This window comes from Lottia gigantea (genome assembly GCF_000327385.1).
Source record: "Lottia gigantea unplaced genomic scaffold LOTGIsca_169, whole genome shotgun sequence".
Taxonomy (NCBI): domain Eukaryota; kingdom Metazoa; phylum Mollusca; class Gastropoda; family Lottiidae; genus Lottia; species Lottia gigantea.
Window position 1 is genome coordinate 257,482 of NW_008708117.1, and position 23,020 is coordinate 280,501.

The following is a 23,020-nucleotide window of genomic DNA, read 5'->3' on the forward strand; positions in this document are numbered from 1 at the left end:
ATCAGTCTATTTTTTTTTATATAAATTCAGACCTACTTTGCAATGTATTTTATTGTAAAGTTACATAGTCATGTCAAGATATTACTTTTCCAGCTGATAGAGTGCATGTTTCGTGAAAATTTGAGGTCTGTTTTGACAAACATTTCTGCCTCTGGCAAAAGTGATGACAAGTGATTTATCATTTGCATTTATTCTTATTTTCCAGCTAGGGCTGTTAACAAAACATATTCTTCAGAGCGTGCAAGTTTTGTTACTGATGACAATTTTCTTTTCTTTTTTTTTTCAGAATATTCTATGCAATAAAATTTAAAGATAGTCCATGTAGGTGCCTATCAGCTCCAGGGCTACATACAACTAAACCACAACATGGTGAATACACCCATACCACATAGTTTGAAATCAGAAGCTAAAAAAGCGGCTAAAATACTAAGAGAGTTCACCATACCTAATGCTAAAACAGGCCCAGATAAACTTATACCAGGTATATATGAACTTTTAAAGAAATTTTAGTATCCTGTTTTCGGTGAGTGACTTCAGCCTCCTAACACTTGGATACAAATAAGGGATAGACTGAATGGTGGGACAACTGTGGGTTTGGGATTCCAAATGCAGAAGTGGTTGGTTGGTAGATGTCAAGTTAACATTCGCTTCCAGCAGATGCTGATATCGTAAACTAGGTACTTGGTAGTCATAGTTGTTGGTAGTTAGAAGTGATGTGAATGCCTCCTATGTAGGGTCTGAGGGATTTCCCCCCATCCCTTCTATTTATTAGCCGAGAATGTGTAGGAGCTTGAGATTAGCTTTGTTGTTTGATGTCATTATCAAACCTTACCAAACCACAGGTGCACATTACTTTCTCTTTGTTTAAAAAAAACTTCTATTTTTGGTCTTTTGATGTGAATATTTGATGAAAAAAATTGCTGGGACAGCAGCATTATGCAAATAAATATTCTTTTAACTATTTGAGGAATCTTGCATGTACAGACTAGATGCTCACCAATAAGTAAGGCTACCAATTTTCAATTGATGCATTCTGGAGTTTTTTCTTTCAGCTGGTATATTTGCAAAAGCTAAAGGTTTAGCTATATTAACTGTTGTTAAAATGGGGTTTTTGGTAACAGCAAGAGGTGGCAGTGGTATTGTTATAGCTAAATTAAGTGATGATTTAGACTATACAACAGGTAAGTTTATAACAATCTCTGATGTATCAGAATATTTTACTGTGTTACATTGCACTGTGTTTTTTTTTATTAGAGATTTAATATTCATATGATATGTGACATTTTTTACAATCCACACAATTCTTTAAGACAGAATAAGATGAATCTATAGAATAATACATGAGTATGGGCAGTCTTTGATTGTAGGATTTCCAGACTATCTCTATTTAGAGGAATTCATCTGTTTGTTTTTATTTTTGAAATACCACTAAAAATTTGGTTTAATGAATAGATTTCTACATATAGAAAATGACTTTTAAAGCATTGTAAAATAGTTCAATTTGCCATGTACCCCTCATGAGACCCTGAGCTGATATTATCCATTTCCTCTGCTTATTTTTGTTCCAAATTGGGATCCTTGTAATTGGTTAAATTTCATTGCCTAAACTATGTAATTATCCATAAAACTATACATAATGATTGAAAAAACGCTTAAAAACTTCAAAGATTGTTTCAATAATTACCTGTAGTTTAATGAATGATTAATTAGTTTTATGGATTTATCGGATAATGCAAGGATTCGCTTATGACACCAAGTAAGTCCATAAATTGGCCAGGATTCAGATGTTCTTTCTAAGAGGTACCACAATTTCTAGGGCAGTGTTTCTCAACCATTGTGATCCAATAGCTTCATGTGAAATGGATTTCTCTGCCATTCATCCTACAACTGTTAAACATCAAATAACTAAAAAACTTAAAAACAAAAACATGCTAGATAGATACTGTTTCAAACTTATATGTAAAAAACAGAGATGTCAAGGCCCTTCAGTAAGAACCTTGTGCTTGGTTTTCTACTACAAGGGCCTTAACATCTGGAACTAGCTTGGTTAATTTCAGGTGTAGATTGCTATGTCCATGTGCATCGCCAAATTCCCTCTCCCCAAGATTTTCGAATTCAACCCTGGAGGTGCACATGGCCCCTGGTTGAGAAGCACTGTTCTAGGGTATTTGGTTTGTTTGTGTTGCAGGATGGTCAGCACCCTCAGCTATTGGAATAGCAGGATTAGGAGGAGGATTTGAAATAGGAGCAGAAGTCACAGATTTTGTTATAGTGCTGACCTCTAGAACTGCTGTTGATGCCTTTTCCAAGGGAGGTAACTTAACTCTTGGCGGAAACTTCACTATAGCTGCTGGTCCATTGGGTCGTAATCTTGAAGCTGATGTTGCTATGAGAAGTCCTGCAGCTATTTATACATACTCCAAGACAAAAGGAATATTTGCAGGAATATCTGTGGAAGGAAGTGCCTTAATTGAAAGAAAAGATGCCAATAGAAAGTAAGTTAAAAGGAATAGCCATTAAAATACTGCTAAGTAGCCTAGGATCTAGAACAGGGATTCTCAACTGGTAGCGCATGCCTTTTGTGGCGCATCAGCGCATGCAAAATGGTGAGCGACAGAATTAAAAAAAAAAAAAAATTGTCACCACATTGGTATTCTTGTATGGAGAGTTGAGAAAATTAAGAATCTCTCAGGTCTGTGGCACTTTAGCAATTCCAAACAATGAAAGTGGCACTTCAGCTTATTTACTTGAGAAATCCTGATCTAGAAAATATCACATGCTCAAGGTGATTGTTGGTCCATTTTAGTAAACAAGACTCTATTGATTACTCTTTAATGCCTTGTTTCAGCTGTGCATAACACTTTTAAACTTAAAAACTCTGAAGACAGGTACTCCCAAAACTATACGCCAAAATCTAGAGAAATGTGTCCCTTAACGTAAAAAAATCCAGTCGTTAAATCTTTTTAATACCAAAGCTATGTGAAAAGTTTATGCTCTATGGAAGCTGCTACATAACTACTAAAGGGATTTCAGTAAAATAAATGCCTAATTGTAGAGAAATATGTCTCCAACAAACAATACTACCAAGCCAAAACTAGGTCAAACTGCCTAATAAACAACTAGTACTCTCCATATTTAATTAACCCTTTTAAAACAAATTCAGTTTGATCAAGTAGATACATAAATGTAAATAGCATTCTTTAGAAATATTTTCAGGTATAATTTATGATGTTTTTGAAAATGAAAATTTTGCATACTGCCCCTTTAATCAACAAAAGTTATCAGACAGTGTTGATTTTATTTACAGATTTTATGGTGAATCTATTAGAGCACATCAAATACTATCAGGAGAAGTAGAGTCCCCAAGTGAATGTACAGCTCTATATGATGTTTTAAAAGAACACAGAGAGTTAGCTCTGGAGGCAGCTGCTAAATTAGCCAAAAAACAAGCATTAAAACATAGCCAGTCTGTCAGACATCATGCTTCAGAAAGTCTTTCAGCCAGATTTGGGGTAAGTATATTATATTTATTGGTATTTATCTGGGCCGGACCCAGTCTGGACCGTGAACGCTTCGGCAGAAAAAGTGACAGTGTAAACAGGTTAAGAGGACTTGGCTCCCTGCTAGTTTCAAGTGGGTTGAGTCTCGCAAGAAGAGGTGGTCTCGGTCCAGACCGTGTACAGCACGGCTAAATATCAGTGCAGTGTAAACGCGCCACTGGGCCGAGTCTACTTACACGAGGGAGATACTCATGTGCAATAATGACTTTAACCCTATGACATGTAATGTCATAATAGAATACATCGTGTTTTTAATGGCTTGCGCCGCTGTTATTCACGAAAACATAACATTTTATTTCTTTGTGTCTCAAAAACAAAACTAGAGATTTTTTAGAATCTTTTAGGCTGCGAACGTGACAAAATTAATCATGACTTCAAAGTTATCGCCTGTTTACGGTTGGTGGCATTTTGAATGTCTGTGTTTTTTTTTGCCTCCATTGACTGGAGAGCAGGTGTATAGTTGATGACTCGCCATTCTGGTCCAGTGAAAACAGTGCAGTGTAAATTGTATCGGCCAGCCACGCCGAGTCCAGGCCGAGTCCAGACCGAGTATGGTTCTCTTATAGCGAGCCAATTTTTATGGCTGTGTAAATACGGCTTAGAATAACTTATCATGATTAAATGGGCAGTCTGCTTTTTCAAGCAGTTTGGGTAAATTAGGCTTAAAGGGGGAGTCTGATTTTTTAAAGTGAGTTTTAGAAAAAAACTGTTCACCATAATTTAGAGAAATGTGTCCTTTAACTTATCTGAAAGTTTGAGATTTCGAAGAGCAGACATGAGAACTAATGCTACCTGTCAAACTTCTGTAGGGACACAGGCTGAAATAGGTCAGTTGTCTGAAGATATGACAGGGATTAATAATCTGTGTTTCAGGTTTTGTTTTAAATTTTTTCTGTTTCATATTTTTAGAGTTTTCGAAATAGTGGAGAAAACAAACCTGGCAGACCACAATCTTCATATACATCTACATCCTCCAAAACTGTCAAGAAAGATGGCCGTACTATTACTACCAAAAAAAAAGTGAAAAAAGTCTCTTCTTCATATGATGGAAGTAAGTGTAAAGGCAACATGCAATCAGTCTTGCATCATGATACAAAATCAGCCCTGTGTCATGATACAATATCAGTCCTGTGTCATGATACAATATCAGTCCTGTGTCATGATACAATATCAGTCCTGTGTCATGTATAATCAGTCTTGTATCTTGATACAATATCATTCTTGTTTCATAGTACAATATCAGTCTTGTATTATAGTACAATATCAGTCTTGTATTATGTACAATATCAGTCTTGTATTATGGTGCAATATCAGTCTTGTATTATAGTGCAATATCAGTCTTGTATTATGTACAATATCAGTCTTGTATTATAGTACAATATCAGTCCTGTATTACAGTACAATATCAGTCTTGTATTATAGTACAATATCAGTCTTGTATTATAGTACAGTATCAGTCTTGTATTATTATCTTGTAACTGTTTCTAGTTCACGTTGGTAGTAAAAGTCCTGGAGGATCACCTTGGGATAGAATAACCCAGCTAGCATCGGATGATGTTATCAAAGCTGTTGCTGATTATGATTTTGAAGGTCAAATTCCTGCTGATTTGAGTTTTAAGCAAGGTGGGTACATCTTTTAGTTTACCTGCAACACTCACATAATATCAAATTTCTAACTTCATGACCTAGGCCAGTGCTGTTTTGAGAATATTATTTTCATCTCAATCTCTCTCTGTTTATCTTGTAAGAAGTAAATAATTTCTTATCAAATTGATTTATTGATGTCTCTAATCGTGACTTAGGCCAGTGCTTCTATAGGAGAGTATCTATCTAATACCAAATCAGACTTTGCAAAAGCAATTTTCTGTAATTATTTTTCACTAAAAGCAAACAAATAGATGAAAAGTGGCAAGGTATATTCAGATAGTTCTTGTTATTTTGAAGATGCCTTTAGTCACTCCCTTTAAAGGGACGGATGCGCCATTTTGTTGATTTTAATCTTGAATATATGTAAATAGTCCTAGAAAGTACTAGAAACTGAAGTGTATGAAAATCGCATAATTCCTTTAAAAGTACTTTAAACTAGGAATTTTACTCACTTTTCCTATATATATGTCTTTTCTATATATCATAGAGTATCTTAAATTGACGAGTCGTCATTTTAACATTCAATCATGGATAATTCTGGACACACATTAATTTGAAGGCTCAAATTTCGACAGTGATCTGTGAACACTATTAATGATTGGCTTAGCTAAAAAAATTCCCATTTCTGAGACTAAAGTATGATTGGTTAAAAAATTGCCCATCTGTCCCTTTAATGTGTTGTTTTATGGTTTACTTGTAGGTGAAGAAATAGTAGTTTTAACTAAAACTGATAAATCCTATGATTGGTGGGAAGGATTGTGTAATGGTCAAATTGGAATATTTCCTGCTAATTATGTTACCATTGTAGCAGAAACACAGCCAACTTAACTTAATCTTAATTTGTTTTATATGCCAATTTAAACAGATTGTAAACAGGTTTTTTAAATTATTTATGTGAAATTTGCTTGTATCACATAAGGCTTTCATGATTAGTGACGTCATCGAACACTTAGTTTTAGTGGAATTGCAGGAACTGATTGAAAATTGGAATGGTACAAATTGATACTATCAGTGTCCCCAATACACATAAAAAAGTTAGAAAAACTTTAACATAATCACAATATTTATATTTTTGTTACTCTGTGTCTTTTTAAATAATATTAATGATACAATATTTTTTGTTATTCTTTCGGCCAGGTTTTGGAAAAAAGATCCTCATCAGGAAGCTGGTTTTCAATGTTGTCACAAGCAGAGATTACTGATATAAGTCATAACTATACCGGACTTGAAATTGTCTTGATGCATAAATTTAACAATGGTGGTTGTGGGTTCTAACCCTGGTCAGTGTGTGAAATTCATCTTTCTTCATTATTCCAGTTGACCCAGCCATAGAAAGATTAATACCAAAAGGTTAAGACGAAGTTCCTAATAGTTTGATATTGTGAAGATGGCCGTCCCAGATGGGCAGAACATCATGTTTGACTATACAAGTATGTTTGGTTGATTATACAAATCCCATAATGCCTGTACAAAACAAAACAGAATATATTTACAAACATGATGTTTATTTAAATTTGACAAAAGTATGTGATCAATGATGTCTAGATGGGATGATTTTAAATTCTATTGTAAACAAGTTTATAATTTGTTTCTTGTTCTCTACGCTGTGAATCCATTTCTGTTGATATATCTTCTACTCTTCTATACAGGGCAGCTGAAATATACATAACATATAGTGCAGTGTGCAATAGAGGAAATTTGTCAGGACACAGTCTGTAGCACACAGGGTCATTAAGATTTGTTTGTCTCCATTGTAATCTAACAAGTGTTCTACTGCAGTAACCTTTAAGTCATCATTTTAACTTTAGAACGCAGATAATTCTGGACACACATGGATTTCAAGGCTCAAATTTTGACGGTGAGTTATGATCACTCTAACTGATTAGCTTAGCTAAAAAATGCCCTTTTCTGAGACTAATGTACAATTGGTAAAAAAAATGGCATCTGTCCCTTTAAATCCCACCATTGAATCTTAATATTAAACAATTCTTACCAGAATTTCTATCAATCCATAATAAGGAATCCATATGAGCATTCAATATCTTAGTTATCTGTTGTACCTGAAAGATAATTCAAGAGAAATGAAATAGAGTTTTATATCCTACTTTTCTGCACCTAATTAGGCTTTTGGAGACGAACAACACCATGCAGAGTGCAATGGATAGCAGCATTACCTTTGTCTTTTCTGAGAAAAAAGCTTTTGTGTACAGTCTGTAGCACACAGGACACCATACGAAAGACTAGACATAGACACTGTTTCCATGTCAGCCCCTACGACCTGCATCACTGACAGGTGAAACTGGGTTGAAAAATGAAATGAAATGAAAAGAATGGAGTTTTACATTCTACTTTACTGCACCTTGTGGGCTAATGAAGATGGACAATGCCATGCAGGTTGCAATGATGGAAATTTTGCCAGGACAGCAGCATTAGACTGTTCTTTTTCGATTACCGACTGTCGAGGGATCTTTAACATGCACAGTCTGTAGCACACGGGACCATGGTTTATTGTCCCATCCGAACAACTAGGTTGTTTCCATGTCAGCCCCTGGTACCTGCATCACTGACTGAGGGAAACCGGGTTGAAAAATCTGAAGGTATTATCTCGACCTATGTCAGGATTGAACCCTGGACCTTCAGGTTATAGAGCAAGCGTCTAACTCACTGAGCCACCGCAGCTCCCTGGGTTGACTAGTTTCAGGATGATAAGGTACACATTACTTACTGGGTCATGTGGATCAGTTTTAGAATTGGTAGCATTTAATCTTTCTATTGTTTCTTTTAAATCTTGTCCCATTCTTTTCATCTGGGCATCTATACTCTCGGCCATTTGATACCTGTAACACAATAGAAAGAAGAACACTGGAATTATTATTCAAGGGGATCCAAAGTGCCTATGTCTTTAAATCTGGAGCATGGATAAACTGTATTTGTGTTTAGTACACCCTAAAAAGGCCTTGCTGATCATGGGGTAGACAGTGCCAAATTTTTCGAATTTTACACCAGTCTACCTTGACAGTCTGACATTTTGCAATTGATCGGTGATGGTCAAAGTATGCATTATGATGTCACTAACTTTTTATATTTTTAGAGATAACAGTTCCTTTTCTGATTTTAATAATATGGTCAAATATTATAGACATACGTATGTTCTCGTTGTAAATCAGCATGTTGTTGAAAACTAATAGGTGGAAGTTGTTCAAGACTTTTCTCTAATGGTTCCAACATTTCCTCTAATTCTTTTTGTTGTGAATGTATAAAATCTAGCTCATGGTCTAACTTCTGTTGATCTGTTTTGACTTTTTCTACATCTTGACTCAGCTGTATAATCTGTAAGGAAATCATTAAAAGAATACAGCGGTTTATCCAATTTATAGGTATTACAGCTATCAATATTACTTTTCAGAATGGACATTCAACTTTTAGTTTGTCGAAAATAATCAAAAAAATCCTGTCAGAATTACTTTATAATCTGCAGAATAACATACAGTCTAATTTAAATTAGACCAAACTTTTGTTCCGTTTTTTTACTAGCTTTTAGTTTTAATATAGCCGCTTCACTTAGGGTCTAACGACAGCCCTCTTGAACATTCATCAAATTAACATCACAGCGTCACAAAATGCCAGCGCCATAGAAGGTAGAAATTTGATTGGTTAAAGCAGACATCATCGAGATAGGTCAAAAGGTTAATTTGACGAATGTTCAAGAGGGCTGTCATTAGACCCTAACTGAAGTGGCTATATTAAAAATAAAAGCTAATAAAACAAACGGAAAGAAAGAATGGTCTAACTTTAATTAGACTGAAGAACATAGACACAGCACTTACCTTTTCTCCATTTTCCATAACTAATCTATCCCAAGCATTAACTTGAGTAGCTTGTTGTAGAAAGATTTTCTCTTGTTCTGATAACTCTGTAGTCCATTTATTTATAGAATCTTCTAACTGCCGGTAAGTCATTTGCCTTGATGGTGCTGTCACAGTTGTTGTTGCCGTTGTTGATGTTGTTCTAAAAATAATTATCATAGAGGTTTACTGATCGTAGGGAAACATTAAGAATACATTTACATAAGTACTAAAATGCTTTCACTGTTAATTAGTGCTGAATAAATCAAATGTAAAGCAATTTAAAAATAAAGCAGAACCTGAAACACGTTTTACACTGTGTGATCTTCTTCCCTATTGAAGTTTGACAAATTAATAAATTAAAGTGAAATCTTTTATACAAAACACAAAAGAATACATAATAATACAATATAATTTGGTCCTGGTAGAGATCAATTTCAGGTGACTGTAACACTTTCAGAATGAATTCTGATGCCTCATTCTTCCACAACTCAACAAAAAGCCTACAGTTTTGTCATTGATTCCAAGTTCAATCACCCTTATTCCTCATCATATCGAAATTGTAGGTTCTTTAGTTGATTGCCATCAAATTTTCATGCATTTTGGATAAATCAAGGGCAATAATTCATCAAATTCATTCAAGATCACAACAATATAAGCTTACATAATGAAGTATTTTAAGTTGATCCAAAACCCCATCAAATTTGTAAGTCAGAATAAATGGGCACACAGGGCAGATAAATAAAATAGCTTACCCTGCAGCAGCACATGTTGTAGCAGTAGATGCACCAAGAAGTCCAAAACCAGATGGAGCTGCTGATGTTGTTAAACCAAATCCTGTTACTGCTGATGTTGTTGCTGGAACACCTATTGTTAATGGTTTTGAAGCTGTTGATAATGAAATTCCTGCAGGTGTAGTGGAAGCAGTGCTGGCTGTTCCTAACTGAAATCCACCTGTCAATGATGATGCTGTTGTTGTTGCTGCTGCTGTTGTTGCTCCAAGCTGAAACCCTCCTAAAGATGGTGCTGCTGCTGCGGTTGTGGTTGCAGCTGGTTTAATACCTGTGGGAAATAATAAAAACTCCCACTGTCAAAAGGTTCAAGTCTGGTGACCTTAAATAAGTCATTTTTATTCAAGTGTACCCTGCTGTAAATAAGTATAATTGATCCCGAAAAGGTAAATTCCACGAGGTTTGGCAGAGCACCACTTGTAAGAAAGGATTGTCATGAACCTAAGTTGTTATCCTTTCTTTCTTATTTATATTTTTACGATTATGTTTGTATGCAAAATGATTTCAAAAAACTTCATTTGTACAAACACATTTCTATTTTTGTATCATATTCCATTAAAAAATACGATTTCCAAGGATCAAATATCTAGCCTATCATAAGTTAAAAATTTTCTCACAACACAAATATCAAGACCCAATATCTATTGGTGCACTATAAAAAACTTTTTCATTACTTACCAAAGCCTGTAGTGGCAGTAGTTACAGCTGGAGTTGTTATTTGAGGGGCAGCTCCACCAATAGACAAACCTAAATATGAACAATAAAAAACAATTCTAAATATACAATTTAAAAATTGACTTTTTGATTTAGATCCAACGACGTTCTTTTTTTGTCCAACTATCTTATTTTTTGTCATAAGTTGGTATACACCAAAATTACTATTTATCATTTTCAATATGCAAGATCTTGGTCTTACCACTAGAAGCTGGAGTTGATGAACCTGTAAGACCAAAAGAGAAACCAGGAGCAGCTGCTGCTGTGGGTTTTGCTGCTGTAGTTGCTGGTGTAGCAGCTGGTGCTGTACCACCTAACTGAAAACCTTAAATAAATCATACACGATTTAGAAATCATCATTTATAATGGTACAAGTGACATTACAGTTCTTGTTCAATTTGGGTAGATTTTTGTACTTAAAGACGAGTTTCCTTATTTTTTAGTGTCAAATTAAGCATACTTATAATCATTATTATAAATCCAGTCTGAATATCACTTCGTAGGAACTGGATAGGGTCAGATTTGTCAGGCTAGGGCCAGGGAACAGCGGCATTAGCTTGCTCTTTTCCAATTCCAATTGTCGAGGGATCTTTTATGTGCACAGCCGGTATCAGAGGGTGCCTTGGTTTATTGTCCCATCCAAACAACTAAATGCTTTTTCTATTTCAATAGTTTCTTTTACCTGTAAGAGAGGCAGCTGGCTGCGAAGAACCACTAAATGAAAAGCCTCCCCCTGGTGTGACTGTAGGTGTAATATTAGGTTTTGGAGCTGCAATAGCAGCAGTTTGTGTGAGAGAAAATCCAGGTGCTGATCCTAGACCTGTTGCTGGAGTAGTTGATGCACCAAAGGAAAATCCAGTACCACTGGTACCTGTAAGAAAAAATCATCAACTATCATTTTTTTCTGAAAAGGTTTTACTCAATTTACAATTACGCAGTTGTAATGCAGGGTAATTCATCTATTTTTGGGGTAAGTAAGACCATAACTAATGTACAAGAGGTGTCACTTAAGTAGTGAGCATCACCATGAAATAGTTGTCTTAATGTAACCACATTGCACATTGTACTTAAATGAAATGCATAAAAATCACAGACTCTGGGAGTGTGCGTTTCTTTTTCTAGTTCAGTTGCTGATGCATACCTGGAAACAGACCAAATAGACACAACTATTTTTATTCCCCTTACTCAAAACTGTTGCTGCAAATTCGATGTCACCAGGATGAGTCCCTGGACCTTGATGTAAGCTAGAAACTCTCTCCAACCCTTCCTTTTCGCAACTATCTTCAATTTCATACTTAAAGATGTAACAATTATACTCCAATCCAGGATGTGTTTGGAAGTTTTCTAAGGTCATTTAAAGCAGACAAAATCTACTCTGTTACCTAAAAAAAATTCATACCTGAAGTGGCAGGTGTTTTCCCAAATGATAGCCCAGTACCAGCACCAGCATTTCCACCACCAAATGTGAATCCACCTGGTGTGCCAGTGGCAGCACTTGTTGCAGCTGCTTGTGTTGGTGCTGCTGGAGCTCCAAATGAAAATCCTGATGCAGTTCCTGTGGCTGTGCTTGTTGTTGGAGCGGCACCAAAGGAAAAGCCTGAAATCAAATTAATGTTTATTGCTTGTAATGTGTCTCAAATACCAGGATCAAAAAAAGAAACAGAGCAGCACCTTTTCCAAATTTCACCTTTGAGCTTTGAACAATATTACTGATTGGCTTCTAAAGCTAAAACATTCCGGTTTCTGAGACTAAGGTAAGATTGGTAAAAAAAAAAAAATGGCACCTTTCTTATCCTAGGTCTTTGAATTCAATAGTTTTCAAATATTTTGAAAGTCATAAAATCTAAGATTTGGTAAGCATGGATATGTTTGAAAGTCCTACCTCCTGGTTTGTTACCTCCAAACATCTTCTTACTTGATTATTACTTTTCTCCTTGATATTATATTCTACAATGAGCTCTAAAATAAAAACAAAATAGTAGATCACAAACACTGTCCAACTTCATGTTATAATTAACTACCTCAAAACACCTGCTCTCATTGAATCATTTTTCATTACAACTCTAGATCAACAATTCTGTCTGGTTGGATTCAGGGTGGAATGCATGCCATAGTAACAAAAAAAGGCCTATATGGTTGTTGTTCACACTGATTCACAGTCACAAATTGACAATAGAATCCTACAAGGCTACATGGCCCTATTCACATTTCTTATAATTTTATTTTGTGAAACCCCTCGCAAAATCACTACGACACTTGCTGAAAATGTCTTTAGTTTCTTGGCGAGCCTAACATTTTTAAATTATCACCCACTTCGGGTCCACTTATTAACTTATTACCTAAAGATGGTTTTTCTTTGCCACCCGCCAATCTTTTTAAAATAAGTGTTTATTCACAAAATCGGTGCTTTTTGGCTTTTTGTACAAACCTTATTTATGATTGTCGTACAAGATATGAATAACAACTAGGTGAACAAGATGGATCACAAAACTCATGTCAGTCAACGACTGCGTCATTTGATGGAATAGTGTTAATTTTAGAAAACGAAACATGAAATGTAAAATTTTATAGTCTTTGATTTTATTGCCTTTAATTTTGTCAATTATTTTAGATTAGAAAATAACCATCATATGGACGTAAAGACATTCTGAGATAAATAATACACATTCGAAATTTATGAAATGACAAGCTATTGCAAACTGACTAGATCTTATTAATTGCACCTTTTTATCTTATTTATTCCATTGTCTACCTATTTTACATTCAAAAGCGAATTCTTCGTTGCTTTATATGTCCTGAAAGAATTAAACTCATTCCGTAAATTTAACAGATTCTTTTTGACTAATGGTCATAGATAATGTTTATATTTCTTATTTGCGACAACCAGCGATGAAACTTTCAAAATGTCCCGAAATCACGTTCGATATTTAGCTAGAACAGTTTTTGTTAAAAATAATGATATTGATACTGCGGCCAGGACTTTAGACAGGTAAAGGATGGACCCTTTGTTTATCTCTTTCTCTGTTGTTTACAATGTCTACTTCTTGTTGGCAGCTGAATTAGGCTTAAAGTCTAAATAGGAGCACCTGCGCTACACAGACTCTTGCCATCTTGGACTATTGAGATTCTGTCGTAGGGACACTGAAGAAAATAGTGTCAACGTTTCTAAATATTTTTTAAAGTTCTACCAACAGGTATGGCAAAATTGCTGTCCATTCCCATTGCACTTCACTAGATTAAGATCTGAGATATTACTTTTAATTCGGCTGTGGCAGTTGTCACTTGTACTTAGACAGTTAGAGTAAAGTTGCAGTAAATGTTAACTCTTTTAACATCACAGCACTTGTGTAATCAACAACATTGTAAGATACGATTTCCATGCAGCCTGCATAATATGCAAGCAGCCTACTACATTTTAACTGACTAATTTGAATTGCCATGGAAATCCTTTAGTTAAAAAAAGAGACATACCCGGTACTGTAGGACTTAAATTCTAAAAAGTAAAATTTAAATGTAGCTGAAATTGAGCCCCTTCTTCTTTTGGAGCAAATAATTTCATGCCTAATTTTCTCTTAAAACCATTACTGTTTCATCTTTCAATTCATACAGATGTGATACAGCTTATGGGGTCACTTCAGACACTTCAGGAATTTTAACTATGTTTGGTATAGGAACACCTGTGAATTTGTCTCAAAAGAATCTGCGAGGGTCACCTGGTTTAATTTTCCAAAATTGGGAGATTTGATATGGAATGACCCTATGTTGCTATTGGTTTGTCTGCTATGAATAAGATTTTTCTTTATTTCCACAGGGTTTTAAGAGAGGATAAATATTTAGAAAATGTGAGAAGAAGGAAATTTAATGAGAAACCATTTATTACTAGACAAAGAATCAGCTATGAGAGATGTAAAAGAATTTATTCCACAGACATGCAAAAGAAAGTTAATTTTGTGATGAGAAAAAATCGTGTGGATCCATGGCCAAGATGATATGAGGATGGTCTAAGTTAGCGATAGTGTTATTCATTTGTGCTTGGAAGTATGTAGTTGTATAAGACTTGAGAAATAGAAATAAAATTTTGTATCTGTGTTCATATGTTTGTTGTTGTTGAATTTTATAGCAATAGTATTCGCAGCTCAGAGAAATATCTGAGATTGCCTGAATTTCTAACATAATTATGAGATTTTTGCCCGAAAAACATGGTGGGGGCGACTGCCTCCTCTGCCCCCCTTTGGCATGATTCCATTATAATATGATGATCAATTAAGATGCTTTAGACCAATGAAATTTAATTCAGGAAGGAAACCACACAAAATCTACACAATGACCTACTATTACTACGTGTGGTATTTTTATTCAACAGAAGGCACCGGCACAAGAAGGCACCGTGTTGAAGTTATGTTTATAGTGCGAGAAGTCTTTTGTGTTTTATCTTGGTACCGCTATGACTTCGTATGGATCTGGTTGCATGGTCACCCCAGTCACAGTTCCCTTTATTGATGGCGTTTTCTGTCCATCTGGCACTTTGAATTCGTATCTGGATATAAAGTTGCATGCGAAAATAAAGAGTTCCATGTTAGCCAGTGGTTCTCCCATACACGATCTCGTTCCTAAAACAAAAATGAAGTTTATCATAATATTAATCTACATAATGGGCGCATATCTACCATGCAGTACCTTAGGCGTACGGGACCCTTTATCAAATTGACAAGAAAAGCAATTATATAGTATTGGATATTGGACATACACGAAACTGTTTATGGTTCTTACTTTGAAACAACACACACGAACGTAGTTCACAACCATTTTGAGGTATACCGATCTTTGCCCCCCCTGAAGTTACGGGCCTGCACTTTGATCCCTAAATAAATTTCAACTTACCACCACCAAATGGCATGAAAGCTTTATGTTTTATAATTTTTCCATCATTTCCAATCCATCTATCTGGGTTAAATTTCTCTGGTTCGTCCCAAAAATCCGTGTCAAAATGAGCTGAGTTAATGTGAAATAAAACCATTGTGTCCTTCTCTAATGTATATCCATTTATAGTACATTCTTCACTCACAGCTCTTGGTGGGGTCGTCGGTGCTGAAATTATTATGTTATTCAGTATTGCAAAGGCTACAATGGATTACACATTTTCTTCACCAGCTGATATGATGAGACCAATTAAAATTTTTTTTTTCAAATGATGTCATAATATCGTCGACTATTGCAATGCTTGAAGTCAACAAACCAAGACTAGTGCAGAACAGAAAGGAACAGAACAGAGAAACGAACTATAAGACAGAAAATGAACAGAGAACTGAACAGAACAGAATATCCATTTACTACTTACTTATACAAACAATTCTCAAAACCTCGTTCAGAAATGCCCAGATGTACACCAAGTGTGGTTTATCTGCCAGAGTTACGTTGCGACCTCCACCAGTCAACTGAAAAACAGAAGACAAAAAAGTGACGCATCTGAAGCACATGGAAGGCTGTCAGTGGTCCTTGATGGAAGTCTTTCAGATCGAGATTATAGTTGTAAACGTCAAAAGGCCAAAAGGTTATTTTGACGAATGTTTAAGAGGCCAGTCTTTAGACCCTAACTGAAGAGACTATATTAGAAATAAAAAAATCGAAAAAATTAGACATTATTATAGAAAACCCCCTTACATCCCTTAAAAATTGATTTGAGTTAATTGTTGCTTGGACTCTCGCACCCGGATGCAAAGTGTTGGTCATCTTTCGCCTTTATGACTTGCAGTTACATTACAGTCACTGTAAGCGACAATAGATCAATCAGAAAAGATGTTCGCGAACATTTTGAACTTGAACTATATGGATTCCTACTTGGTCAGCTCAAAGTTTCCACATTCACAAATCCATACGACAGTTAACGTCGTGCACCTTTGCTAAAGGAACATGGTAGGAAACATGATCTGGATGAACGTTAATATTGATATTGTTTTGCCCCATACCTTCATAATTTCTTGATAGCACTTGTTCTGTATATCTGGATAGTTGATGAGATATAATACAGTCCACCATAAAGATGTAGCAGTTGTTTCTGAACCAGCCAAAAATAAATCTACTGTTATACGGAACATATCTGTCTCATTCACTGAAATACAAACATATTTGGCAGTACAGTATGAATTATCATCATTAAATATTCAACCATCAGTCACATACTTCTTTTGATTTTTTAGGAGGCACACTGAATAATATTGCCAATTTTTGTTTAAAATTCCGGCAAGAATCGTGCCTATAGTGTTTACGAGCAAAAATTGAAGCGTTTTCAAGAAGGTCAATAATTCCTATAAACATTTTGTGATTTTTTGATTTTCAATAGGGTTTATCCATGGGTGATCATAAACATTCTCAGCAATATTCGTCAACATCTGTCAAGAATTGTGCCTTCTAGAGTGTTTGCGGGCTAAAAAAAAATTCTTAAGTTTCTGAGACTAAAGTATGATTGGCCAAAAATGGCGCATCTGTTCCTTTAAGATTAATAATATTTATAGTACCTTTTAGGTCCTCTGATTTATCTTGGCATACTTTCAGGTACATGTCAATAAAATCTCTCAGTTCATTTGGATCAAATGTTTGTCGATGTTCTTCGATTCGTTTCTTTACAAATTTCTGGATCTCCACATCATTCTTGATAACCTTTTGGGTCTAAAAAAAAATTATCCAATTTAATTACGATATATCGTTTGAGTCGGCGTGTGAATGTCTGTTGACTTTTAACGGGACTCCTTAGACCAGTCGACTCGGTTGTAAATGGGTACGGATAATCTGGGAAAGATCAATGCCAAGAGGTTTGGCCCAGGCCAAGTCGGAAGACAGGGTACTTGTGAACCTAAAATGTTTTGCTTTGAAAAAAAAATGGTTATTCTTTCTTTTGTTAGTTGTATGTCCATGCAACATATCATGATGTTTAATGGCGGTCATCGTTTACCGAAACTATGTTTCAGATTTGTAGCGTGGTCACGTGATTCTGATAGTTCTACAAACATTTTGTAAACAAAAGAAATAAAAGAAATTCGATATGGATTCAAAATAATAAGAAAATTCATAATGGAAAAGCAGAATATCATAATTATTACTTTCACTTGTAAAACCAGCGGTAAAACCAACCAGTGATAAAACCAACCAGTGGTAAAACAACCAGTGCTAAAACCAACCAGTGGTAAAACCAACCAGTGATAAAACCAACCAGTGCTAAAACCAACCAGTGGTAAAACCAACCAGTGGTAAAACGTCAAATTAATGAATCTCGTGGTATAGTAGTTGCAGGGTCGTAACTATAGTGTCTTTGTTTTCTAAGACAAAAGTCATGTTGTCTTTGAAGTCAGTTCATAGCAAACCTCGCATTGGTGTAGTTACGGCCCTGAGTTGCAACTTTCAACTATAGAAGAACGAAACAAAAAATTCTCAGAGTGTGCTCCCAGTTCTCGACCTATAATCAATTAATTCAATGATTAGAAAACGATAACTATGTCTGCAGACGTAATCATTTAAATCTTGTATAAAAGAGGTTCACATACCGAACTGTTACCCCGGATCATTCTAACAATGGGGAAAAAATTCTCGGGCACTTGAAATCCGACGTTTTTAAAAAGATAATTTAACATGTCTATCATTCTTAGAAATTCTGGATCATCATATTCGAACCTGCAATGGAGATAAGACATAAACATTTTTTGCTTGATTTAATAAATCAATAAATTCGGAAAACTTTTTTTTATCTTTTAGTTATATTGTTATGACTAAACATAGGGCCACAATTTTATACTCCTAAAAGACTCGTCATCAATTGCATCATCATCTTCATATTGTCAAGCTATCGACTAAGCAACCAATTCGTGACCAAATTGAAAACAGACTACATTTCTAGTGTCGAAATATCCATAGGGATTGGTTAGGGTGCGTGCACACGAACAGTCTTGGTCGCCGATTTGTATCGCCGACTTGAATCTTGAGTAAAATCTCTCGTGTGCCCGCACTCCCACGACAAGATTATCGCGTTGGCGACAGGATTTATAATATCAAACGAGTTTGATACTTGTAGCCGATTGTTATCGTCTGCAAGACAGAGCGTCATCATCCAGTCAGAGTCATTTCCTTTCAATTACATGATCCGCAAGTGTTTATCGACGGACTGGACAAAAATTGACGACCAAGACTCTTCGTGTGCCCGCACCATTAGCAACAATCAATGATCGTTAGCCCCCTTAGAACCCATTCTAAGAAAACTATTGATGTTTCTTTGTCTCCAAAACTTTAACATTAACCGGATGCTGATGGCTTCAAAGGGTCAATTTTGGCACCAAACTACAACAATTCTGTTTGACAAAAACCCTAAGAGAAAAATATTAAAAATAAACATACCTTTCTCCAAAGACTATGGTACAAATGATATTGGCTACTCCATTGGCGAAGATAAATTTAGGATTAAAAGCGTGTCCTTTTTTACTGTCAATTATGTTGCATATATAGGTGAATTCATCTAAAATTCTTTCTTCTAGACTCTTTTTTCCTACTCCGAAATCTCTAAGAGTTGTCAGGGTAAATCGTCTCAAATCCTTCCATCTCTGACCGTTTGTCCAAAATACACCTTAAATGAACAGAATTGTTATGTTATCATCAAATGGATTGGTTGGTTAACACTAGCTCATTAGAACGCGATTGCAGTAGAAAACTTGTTAGATTACAATAGAGACAAAAACTACAAGAAAAAAAATCGAACAATCATAAAATTTTAGATTTTCATTATATTGCTTTAAACGCGATTCTGGAGATGTGAAGAGTCCCCAATTATTCGTACCAAATATTTCTGACGCCACATCAGCATAATGTGATAGACTGTGATAGAAAACTTGTTAGATTTCAATGAATATATCAGAATAAAAGATAGGTGATAAGTGTCGTATTGGACCTGTTTTAGTTATTAAAGGCCATGATTCGCCATTTTTGGGGGTTTGATTTGTGTCTTGACAATATGTAAAAAGTCTTCAGAAGTCAAAGAAATGCACAAAAATCAAATATTTTGAAAACTACATAGTTACCTGAGTTGTGAAAAATCTGGTCTATTATGTAAATCCAATTTGGTCTATTGGCAAAGCAATGACCCTTCTCAATCAAACACTCATGAATGGCCTTATAACCACAAATTACTATCATCTTGGTGCTACCAATTTCAAATTTGATAACGTCGCCGTATTGTTCGCGGTATTGGAGGAATAACTGATATAGGTCAATACTTCCTGCAAGTTGTGGCATGTTTCCCACAATAGGAAATGAAAACGGTCCTGGTGGATCTTTGATGTGTCTTCTGGAGAATTTGCCATACAACCAATATAATCCCAAGAAAGATGATCCGAATAAAAGAGCTGCTTTGAGATTCGTTTTGTTGTTAATTGCGTCCAAGTCAATCTTTAGATTGTGAAATACACTGGTGTCTATAATACTCGATGCCATCATCAATTTTCAACCTGAAGAGACAATAAAGATGTTTGGGTTGGAAAGTAAGCTGTGGTCCTATTAGGTATTCTTGCAGGCTTAGGGGTATTATTGCCTAAAGGTTAAAGAGACAAGTGCACAATATTGGGAGTTGCTTTAAGTCTTGAATATGTAAATACTATTCAGAAGTACTAGAAATATACTAAAATCGGGTAATTCCTTCAAAAATATCTCAAATTATGAATTTATTTTCCTATTTCTATAGATGTCTTTTCTATATATGGCAGTGTCTCAAAAAAGACGACTCGTCTTTGTAACTTTCCAACGCGGATAATTCTGAACATCAAGAATTTTAAGGTTCAAACACTTTTATTGATTGGCTTAGCTAAAAAAAAATCCCGTTTCTGAGACTAAAGTATGATTGGTCCAAAAAATAGCACGTTCGTACCTTCAATTTTTTAATTTCGGAAAGTCCGAGGCTGAAAGCAGATGCTTCTACATCGTGTTCTGGTTTGTGATGACAGTGATTAAAAAAAATGGGTGAAATCAGCTACAATGGATTCGAGCCTATCTTTTTAAGATGCCAGACAAAATCTCAAAGTACATCGTAGACACTGCCAATCAGCTGAATCTAGGGCAGCAAAGAAGGAACTAAAACTTCATTTCATTGCATTCCATGTTACTATTTAGTAAAACAATAAGCGCAACAAGTTATTACAATTATTGTTATATTCTAGCGTGGATTTAAAAAAAACAGGCTTACCTTCCAAATTCTGATTGTGAAAATACCAAGCAATCTTCCAAACGATTGTGTCAGCACCCTGCGTATTACGAGAGTATTTATACTCAATTATCACACAGTTCTAGATTTTGACCTCGTCTGTTATTTGTATATATAAATGCTTGTTAAAACACATTGAGTAGCCTACTTCTGAGTGTAAATAAACCATAGGTCAAAATATGGGACGAAACAATTCTATGGTTGAATGAATGCGACATATCAATTAGGTCACGTGACCTGCGGCATTTCAAGGTCAAGCATTTACAAACGATTGTCAGACCACAATGCTTACAGAATCGCATTTTGTGAAGTACCGTGGCGGTGCCAGTGTGGGGTACAGGCGTGAGGGTAGGGACATGTACTTCTGAGTGTAAATATACCATAGGTCAAAATGTGGGACGCAACATTCGCCTAATTCTATGGTTGAATGACTGCGACATATCAATTAAATCACTTAACTGACCTAAGGCATTTCAAGGTCAAGTGTTTACAAGCAGTTTTCCGAAGATTGTCCAGTGGCGGAGCCAGGTTGACGTCCAAGGGGAGGGGGGGGGGGCGAAATATTTGAGATTGCCCGAATTTCTAACCTGGTTATGAGATTTTTGACCGAAAAACTTTCTTACAGGCTACGAGAAGGAAGGGGGGGGGGGGGGGGGGGGCACCCCTTTAGGCTCCGCCACCGAACATTATATACAATGTTCATGTAACATTTCGTCCATTTCATGGAAAGCCTGAAACATTTAGCCATTTCATGAAATTTGATTTCACAGATTGACTGTAACATAATATATACAGTAGTGTAACCTATTTTCGTGGATATAAGGATTCAACACCGAATTTCGTCAAAGTTAAAAAAACGAAAAAAAAATTCAGGTCTTAGATGTTTCCTCAGATATTCTACAAAATAATAGAAATTGGTTTATTTCGATTTTCTTAATGAATCCTTCACTTTGACCCATATTTCATGAGCAACCAACTCGGGAACGGCGGCAGAATGCGTCACCTATTTTCGTGTACAATGTTTTTTCTATAAGTAAGTCTAGAAAAACACGTTGTATGGATACCGGGTGATATAATTAACTTCTCTTAGTATTTATCTTTAATATCAATTCATTATAACTAGTGACAATTCCTTCAAAGAAGCACGATTTAAAAAAAAAAATAGTGACTGACAAAATAAGATACGTAGCGTGATTTATTGCTAAAAGTCACTGAAACAACATAAGAATATGGTCAACTTTGTGTTCCATAGAAATTTTCTGCTGACACGGAATCCGCTAATTGATCACGTGACTTCATTCGTTGGATTATATTCTAGCAGACGACACTTGGAATTCACAAACCAACGACTACCATTCGACTACCAATCAACAAGAAATACCATGATCAGAACGAGTTTGGAAGAATGAAGGAGACCGAGTAACTCACGCCACACCATCCAGGGCCGAGTTTCACCGCCATGTCATTCGACCCGACCAGATCTAACGAAGAATCAACAACCAAACCAACAACACCGAATCATCCAATTTGATCCAATCCAACTACCAACTACTACGACTACCAACAACTACCTAGTTTGCGATATCAGCATCCGCTGGAAGCGAACGTTAACTTGTCATCTACCAACCAACCAACTTGGAATTCCGATTAACGCTCGGGATTATAATGAAATTCGGCCGATAAAAAGTGGTGACGTTTGGTAATAAGTGAAATCCGCCATTTTGTATTTGTCAAAGTATACATTAATACATTTTACCTTGCTTGAAACTACTGGATTCACTCTACTAGCTGATATCATAGAGAAAACCCATGTTTATCAAAACAAACTAATGCGGAGGACGCGCAAGGTCGCTCATGTAAATTATTGATCCTTTCCGGAAATCCACGAATAATAGGTTTCCACGAAATTAGGTTACTCGACTGTACATGTACATTCATACGAAATCCATTGATATAGCTTAAAGGGACAGAATCGTCATCCGTTAGACCAATCATACCTTAGAAACAGGATTTTTTTTTAAGTCAAGCTTATTAGTAATAGTGTTCGCAGCCTTCAAATCCACGTGTGTCTAGAATTATCCGCGTTTGAAAGTAAAAAATCCTCTTTTCTTGAAACACTGCCATATATTGGAAATATTTTGAAGGAATTATGCGATGTTCGTACTTTTCTAGTACTTCTGAAAACGATTTACAAAATTGAAGATCCAAATCAAACTTCTGAATATGACC

The 23,020-nt window shown here is 35.6% G+C and overlaps 4 protein-coding genes across 4 annotated transcripts; 1 reads left to right on the top strand and 3 right to left on the bottom strand.

Annotated features, from left to right (window-relative positions):
* Nucleotides 1–366: 366 nt before the first annotated feature.
* On the top strand, nt 367–6,035 carry LOTGIDRAFT_141887 (hypothetical protein; the record flags this gene model as incomplete). Its single annotated transcript, XM_009051494.1, has 7 exons — nt 367–481; nt 1,053–1,157; nt 2,189–2,495; nt 3,308–3,470; nt 4,470–4,611; nt 5,106–5,183; nt 5,908–6,035. 7 exons carry the CDS (start codon nt 367–369, stop codon nt 6,033–6,035), a joined length of 1,038 nt encoding a protein of 345 aa, XP_009049742.1.
* A 1,124-nt stretch (nt 6,036–7,159) lies between these two features.
* LOTGIDRAFT_141872 (hypothetical protein) lies at nt 7,160–9,166 on the bottom strand (the record flags this gene model as incomplete). The annotated part of the gene is made up of 4 exons (XM_009051495.1): nt 7,160–7,267; nt 7,933–8,044; nt 8,353–8,528; nt 9,026–9,166. 4 exons carry the CDS (start codon nt 9,164–9,166, stop codon nt 7,160–7,162), a joined length of 537 nt encoding a protein of 178 aa, XP_009049743.1.
* A 641-nt stretch (nt 9,167–9,807) lies between these two features.
* LOTGIDRAFT_173728 (hypothetical protein) lies at nt 9,808–12,464 on the bottom strand (the record flags this gene model as incomplete). The annotated part of the gene is made up of 6 exons (XM_009051496.1): nt 9,808–10,114; nt 10,522–10,590; nt 10,760–10,882; nt 11,240–11,428; nt 11,957–12,154; nt 12,440–12,464. Coding segments are annotated over 6 exons (911 nt in total), but the record flags the coding sequence as incomplete, so codon positions are not given.
* Nucleotides 12,465–14,421: 1,957 nt separating this feature from the next.
* LOTGIDRAFT_201270 (hypothetical protein) lies at nt 14,422–20,040 on the bottom strand. Its single transcript, XM_009051497.1, has 8 exons — nt 19,617–20,040; nt 18,940–19,165; nt 18,096–18,222; nt 17,073–17,214; nt 16,524–16,666; nt 15,896–15,992; nt 15,439–15,645; nt 14,422–15,167 (listed from the first exon to the last, which is right to left on the bottom strand). The coding sequence occupies exons 1-8, from the start codon at nt 20,029–20,031 to the stop codon at nt 14,986–14,988; spliced, it is 1,539 nt and encodes a 512-aa protein (XP_009049745.1). The 5' UTR covers nt 20,032–20,040; the 3' UTR covers nt 14,422–14,985.
* Nucleotides 20,041–23,020: the final 2,980 nt, after the last annotated feature.

What these genes read in the sequence shown, in the direction of transcription:
- LOTGIDRAFT_201270 (XM_009051497.1), bottom strand. Translation starts at nt 20,031, where the DNA reads ATGATGGCATCGAGTATTATAGACACCAGTGTATTTCACAATCTAAAG. An exon ending in CCAGATTTTTCACAACTCAG is followed by an intron (nt 19,166 to 19,616) that starts GTAACTATGTAG and finishes TGTTCATTTAAG; the next exon opens with GTGTATTTTGGACAAACGGT. An exon ending in TAAATCAGAGGACCTAAAAG is followed by an intron (nt 16,667 to 17,072) that starts GTACTATAAATA and finishes TTTGTATTTCAG; the next exon opens with TGAATGAGACAGATATGTTC.